Consider the following 7,078-nt stretch of genomic DNA (forward strand, 5'->3'; position numbering starts at 1 on the left):
TGCATGTAGCCAGATCACTATCCTTGGGAGTATCACCTCAACTACAGCCTCTTTCCCAGCTTTACTACCCTAATACCCGTTTAAACAGTCTCTTTTAATTAGTGTCCAAACTTAACATGTTTGCCAAAAATCTCATCTTCAATAATCTCTGTTTACTTACCTGTTCTTATTTAAGAACTTATACCAACATAAAACCCTAACTACACTAACATATTCCACGAGCACAACCATTACACACCTCATCTAAATAAACAACACTTATGGAAGAAACTAGAGAGCAACTCAATTTATATTCATAATGTTACAGACGATAACACGATTAATAAAATTGGTTCTCTGTTCGCCTATCAACGATGCACCTTTCTCCTCCTCCTTGGACCCTATACAAAATGACACAAACTCGATTTGTGTACCCAAAACCCGAGAGAAAAAAAGAAAACACACGACATTAAAAAAAACAAAAAAAAAGACTGTAGCAAACTTCCTAAATCCATCCGTCTTCATTGATGGGCTTCTTCACATCACACTTCCAAATCGCTTTCAACCATTGAATTCAAACGTCCATTTCTGTCGTCATCATTCTCAAATGTCTCATTTTGTTCGACATCCTCACCATTTTCAATCTCCAACGGACCGGTTCTAGTCAACTCCTGAGCCCTCTCGGCCTGTTCTTCCCAATTGGTCCGAGCCAGCGCCATGAGCATCGCCATTGCACATGAGGCCTGCGCCGCCAGCAGCCCAATCCACAGTCCTTTGAAGTCCCACCCGCCGTAGAAGCTCAACCATATCGCAATCGGCATTCCCACCATGTAAAAACACACCAAATTTATATTCGCTCCCAATGTTGGCCTCGCTGTCCCTCTCAAAACCCCGCAGGTTGTCGTCTGTGGGCAGTTCCCCAGCTCGCAAAGTCCGATGATTGGGAGGACTAGCGATGTCAATTCTATGATTTCTGTGTCATTCGTGAACATTGTGGCCCACAGTTTTCGAACTTTGAAAGCGAATACCAATGCTGAAAGGCCAAAGAAGAAGCTGAAACAGAGCCCAACAATGGCGGCTAATTTGGCTCTGTTTGGTTGGTTTGCTCCCAATTCGTTTCCAACTCTTGTTGAAACTCCAACGCTTAGTGACGATGGGAAAATGTAGATTAAAGCTGTGGTTTGAATCAAAATCCCCATGGAAGCCACTGTTGATTGAGGATTCATCATGAACCCACTTAGCATAATCATGATTTCGTACCACCACCATTCCAAACAAACCGAAATACAGCTTGGAATTGCTAACCTAAGAAGCGACTTCCACTCCTTCAAACACTCCGACGAGAATCCCGGCCAGGAATTCTTGTACACGCCGAAGACGAGGATGAAAATAATCACCGATCCGACGAGGTTGAAGTTCGTCCACACAGCTCCCAAAGCGACGCCGTGAATTCCCAAATCGAGAACAGAGACGAGAAGGTAATTAATTGGAACGTGAAAAAGAACTGACAATGCAACGCAGTAAGTGAGAGGGAGGTTAATTGATTGACAACGAAGGTAAATTCGTAAAGGGTGAAGAAAAGACAGAGCAATTAAATCAGGGATAGAACAGAGGATGAAGGAATGAGCTTCATTGGCAATATCATCCTCTTGTCCACAAAAGATCAGAATTTTCTTCATATTGAGCCACAAAAACGAAATGGGTATTGAAGAAAGGAGAAGAAGAATGACTGTTCTTTGAAGGGCAAGGCCCAAAAGTTTGAATCTTTTAGCCCCAAAAGCTTGGCCGCAGATGGGCTCCATGCCAGAAGCCAATCCAGACAGAACAGAGTAGCCAGTGATATTAGCAAACCCAATTGCCAGCGAACCGCCGGCCAAGGACAAATCGCCCAACTGGCCGAGGAACAACATGGAAATCATGGAACGAGAGTACATAAAAAATCCGACAAAAATCATCGGAAGAGCGACGTGGGCTATAGATTTGCACTCCGAGAGAACAAGACAGAGAAATGGATATTTGTCTGCTACTGTCGTTGAAATGGTTGGGTTTTCGGAGATCAGAGGAGCTGTAAGTGAATGATTAGTTGTCGGACTATTTGGTTGGTCGGAAAGTAGAGGAACAGAAGAAGCAGACATTGTCGGAAGCAAGTTTTTTGAAGGGGGATTATGAAATTGGACACCCAGAAAGAAACAGAGAGGGATTTCTAAGAAAGACCAAATCTGAAATGGGTGACTGTGAAGAAGTTATTAGGGTCATGGCCGTATTTATAGCCTACAAAATTCCACTTTAATTTATGAATCAACACATTAATGAGCATTAAAACAAGGTTAAAATAAATTAATTACAATATAGTCATTAGATAGAGTTATAATTTTCTGAAAATAAACCGCATATTCATGCATGGCTGATGCTATGCTTGGCTTATTTCCCACTTGTTAAATTCCGGGAATGATGGCTTTGGACCCACGCCGTTTTCCTTTTACTTTCTCATTGTCTTTTAATTTATATATTATGATATCTTCATATGAAATTACCTTAATAGAATTAACGGGACGTCACGCCTTCTTCGTATCGAAAATATCATATCAAGTCTTCCTCTAACTCGCTACTTGAATTTGAGTGAAATGAGAAACATGAATAGTCTATTAGAGATCATTAAAATATAAATTGAATCAAATAATTATAGAAATGAAAATAGTGCGTTAAAAGATTCAAACTTTAGAAACAGAATTAATGTGTTATAGATATGATTGAATTTCCAAAAAAAACAACACCAAATCCAAGAATAAAATTGAATTTTCGAGGGTGTATGAAATTCTAACAAAAACAACCACTATATTTTATAATGATTTTCTTTGTCTTAGAATTTTTAACCAGATATGATATTGTCCACTTTGAACATAAGCTCTCACGATTTTGCGCTTATTATATAAAACAAAACCCAATTTAAAAGGTTAAAAAAACAACCATTAAAAAAAAAAAATCATGTAAATTGAAAGAAATTATTAATCTGAACAGAGCTAAGAAGAGGAAACAAACCCTAAACCCTATTTCAAAAACAAAACCCTAATCCAAAATCTAACCTATCCCCTAAACCTATTGAACTAAAAAAATAAACATGAATCAAAAAAGCAATAGAAACAAACGAATTTCAAACCAAACCCACTTTAAAAAATTCTAATCCGAAGAGGCATGTGGGGTTTCAGTTGCCTGAGTTTGAGTTTGATCTTGGCTCACATATTTTCCCCAATACGGATGTTTCTGCCAAACAAGAGTCATCTCTTCAATAGGCACACCCTTTGTCTCCGGCAGATACTTATATATGAATATGCTCATCACCACCACGAAGAAAGCAAAAAATATGAACATCCCAAATTTCATGTGGCACAGCATAGCCGTGAACACTTGAGCAACCACAAAAGTGAAGATCATATTCACCGAAACGTTCACACTTTGAAGGGCCGATCGAACCTCTAGAGAAAATATTTCACTTGGAACCAACCATCCCAAAGGCCCCCATGACCAAGCAAACCCTGCAGTGTATATGCATATGAACAACACCACTGCCCCGGCATACTCCTTCGACAATTCCCCGGCGACCCCGTCGATGCCGAACTTGTAAGCGATCATAGCCGTAACCACAACTTGAGATATGAACATTTGAGTACCACCTTCAAGGAAAAGAACCCTTCTCCCAAATTTATCAACAAGAAAAATGGAGACAACGGTGGAGAGGCAATTGACTGTTCCAGTAATCATGGCGGAGATTAAAGAGGCAGAGTTTCCAAATCCAAGTGTTTTAAACAAAACAGGAGCATAGAAAGTGATGACATTGATTCCAGTCAATTGCTGAAAAAATGGGATGGCTATTGCCATTGCAAGCTGTGGCCTATATTTTCTTTTGAACAATGCACTCCATTGGTTCTTCACTTGCTTTGATGCGTCCCTAGCTGCCACCAAATCGGCTAGCTCGGCGTCTACGTCGTCGACTCCTCGAACTTTCTTGAGAAGCTCCTTGGCCTCGTCGTGGCGGTCACGCTCGATTAGAGAGCTCGGGGTGTCGGTGAGGGTCATGGAGCCGAAAATTATGATCATGGCTGGGACCATGGCTCCTCCAAGGCTGAGCCTCCAACCCCAACCTCCGGGGATCAACGAGAAGGCGTAGTTGAGAACGTTGGCTATTAGAATGCCAATTGTGATCATGAGTTGAAAGAGATTGTTGAGAGATCCTCTGTATTTATAAGGCGCCATTTCGGATAGATAAATTGGCACCGACTGCAAAACAAAATAAGAATATTGTTAGGAATCACGATCATCCAGTTCGAATATAATTTGATTTTTGCGAGCAAAAGGGTTATATTAGAAACCTGATTAGCGCAACCAATGCCGAAACCGAGAAGTAAGCGGCCGGCGATGAGCATGGAAACGGTTTGAGCAAAGCCGTTGAGAAGAGCACCGGCGAGAAACAGAATGCCGCCCATGAGCATCGTAATTCGACGGCCACACTTTCGACTGACGGTGGCGGCCACCAGGGAGGAGACGAGAGCCGCCAGATAAAGGGAGGAGGTAAAAAGAGTCAAAATTTGACTGTCAAATTTACAGTATTGATTATTGGATGGATCTGTGGATGTTTCTTTTTCGTATACGGCTGGGAAAAACTTGGATAAGAATGAATCCATGGAGGTCACTCCACCTGAACAAAACCAAGACAAACACCCATTATTATGATTATTATTGTATTATAATTATTAATTAAAAGAAAGAAAAAAAAAATGGAATTATTAAATTACCTGAGATACCCAAATCATATCCAAAAATTAACCCGCCAGAGGCTGCAATGAAGCAGGTATAAAACACTTTCCAGGTAAATTTTCCTGGATAATTTTTTCCTGTCTCTGAAACCACCGTAATTCCACCCGCCATTCTCCAAAGAAAAAAAAATTGTGGGAGGAAGGGATAATGTTATTGGGTAAAGATAAAGTTACTGGGCAGTCTTTATTTATACTAAAAATTATGATAGGTAGTTAGATTTTGAATTTCAAATAACAGTTATATTTGATTGGGTCATATTAAAATTTATAGTCGGTTCTGTTAGATTTTATTTTATTTTTATTTTAAATAACAATTTTTTTTTTTTAATTTATTTATATTTTAAATATTTTATTACGATTTATAATTATCTTTTAAAAATTTATTTAATTATTCATTTGTTATACTTAAAAATATTCTTTTAATCACGAAAGAAATTGATTATAAATTTAAATTTATAGTTAAGATTGATATATTTATTCAATAACGAATCGATTTCATATAGTTAGACTAGTTCCGATTCAATTTAATGTAAAGTTGAATCCAAAATTAATATTCAATAAATAAAAATTCTTTTATTTAAAAATTAATATTTAGTAAATAGTTACCTTCTATCTTAAATATTTTTGTTAAATACAAATTTATAATGGTAGAAGTTGGAAAAAAAATCGAAAAAATAAGAGAATACTCAAAATTATTTAGAGTTCATAATGTATTTTTAAATTACTAAAACAATATTCATACACACTAATTATTAAATTAAAAATAGAAAGTAATGAGGAGAAGTTGGTACAAACTTTAATTTTTTTTTTTTAATATGAAAATGGTAAAATAAATAAATAAGTAGATATTGAGTGATTTATTTTATATGAGAACGTGTGTTTAATTTAAATTTTAATTTCAATGAATGAGTAGGTACAAATTTAAAGTTAAAAAAATTATTCAATACTTTTAAAATTAAACAATAAAATAAATATTTAATTAAAAAAAAATTATTATAATATTGTGGCTAAAAATCAGCCACGTGAATTCAATTCTAATTTTATTCATTCTCTACCTCATGCTTAATAAAAAAAAAAAATATATATATATATATATATAAAGGTGAAGTCAATGAATTTGTTTGATATTTATAAGCACTAAATATGAATAGAACAAATCCAAACCAAATTGACTGTCTTTTTTTAAACACCAAAATTGTAATGATGAAGAAGACAAATTGTGTTCGAATTTCAATTCCTAAATATTAAAACAAATTCATTAATTTTTTTTTTTTTTGTTTATCATGTAATTCTGTCATGGCTTCTTTGACTTCCTCTTCTGCGTCATCTTCATCGACCAAGAAGCATCCTTTGTACAGAGGAATTCGGTGCAGGGGTGGAAAATGGGTGTCGGAGATCCGGGAGCCACGTAAGACGACACGCATATGGCTCGGTACATTTCCGACACCCGAGATGGCTGCCACAGCTTACGACGTTGCCGCTCTCGCTCTCCGAGGTGATCAAGCCATCCTTAACTTCCCCTCCTCTGTTGCCTCCTATCCTGTTCCTGTCTCCACCTCCCCGCTTGACATACGCAATGCTGCCGCCGCCGCCGCCGCCAATGCGTTGAACAAAGTTGAGACTTGCCGCACTAACATTGAAGATAGTGGTAATACGGCGTCGTTCGTGGATGAGGAGGAGATTTTTGGGATGCCAAGTTTGCTGGCCGACATGGCGGAGGGGATGATGGTGTCGCCGCCAAGAATGAACTCTCCGCCGCTGTCTGATGACAACTCCGATGGAGCGGAATGTTTATGGAACTATTTTTTATGATATAATTAATGTATGTTAAAAAATAAAATGGATTCATTTTTTAAAAAAATTGTTTTTTTTTTTTTTACTAGAAAAAGTGGTTTTGGTTTAGTGGATTAATTTTTTATTTATTTATAAACCCAAGTGTGAATTAATTAATGATTTTAATTTCTCCAATTTCAGTAAACATTCACATACTCCACTACTTGCCTATGGTTTGGTGGGAATGAGATCGCATTAAATATATGAAAATTTAATTTATTTTTAGTGACCAATAATTTATACCATAATATAAAGGGACCCCTTAACTAAATTAACTATAAAATATCTCCCAATAATAAATGGATGAAATAATATTAAAAACCCTTTTGTCAAACTTTTTGCGTGGAGAAAAAATAAGATATATATATTTTTGCCGACCTCAAATCTCAACTTTTTACGACAGTGGCCGCACTCGACAAAAGCCTGTCGGAAATATCTATTCTTAATAATAATAA

The 7,078-nt window shown here is 36.9% G+C and overlaps 2 protein-coding genes across 2 annotated transcripts; one reads left to right on the plus strand and one right to left on the minus strand.

Annotated features, from left to right (window-relative positions):
- Positions 1-288: 288 nt before the first annotated feature.
- Positions 289-4,902, minus strand: LOC111784962 (sugar transport protein 12-like). Its single transcript, XM_023665465.1, has 4 exons — positions 4,770-4,902; positions 4,347-4,672; positions 3,217-4,254; positions 289-623 (listed from the first exon to the last, which is right to left on the minus strand). Exons 1-4 carry the CDS (start codon positions 4,900-4,902, stop codon positions 522-524), a joined length of 1,599 nt encoding a protein of 532 aa, XP_023521233.1. The 3' UTR covers positions 289-521.
- A 1,184-nt stretch (positions 4,903-6,086) lies between these two features.
- Positions 6,087-6,602, plus strand: LOC111784964 (ethylene-responsive transcription factor ERF026-like). Its single transcript, XM_023665468.1, has one exon. The coding sequence runs from the start codon at positions 6,087-6,089 to the stop codon at positions 6,600-6,602; it is 516 nt and encodes a 171-aa protein (XP_023521236.1).
- The last annotated feature ends 476 nt before the right edge of the window (positions 6,603-7,078 follow it).

The sequence above is a fragment of the Cucurbita pepo genome, unplaced genomic scaffold (genome assembly GCF_002806865.2).
Source record: "Cucurbita pepo subsp. pepo cultivar mu-cu-16 unplaced genomic scaffold, ASM280686v2 Cp4.1_scaffold000313, whole genome shotgun sequence".
Classification (NCBI taxonomy): Eukaryota; Viridiplantae; Streptophyta; class Magnoliopsida; order Cucurbitales; family Cucurbitaceae; genus Cucurbita; species Cucurbita pepo.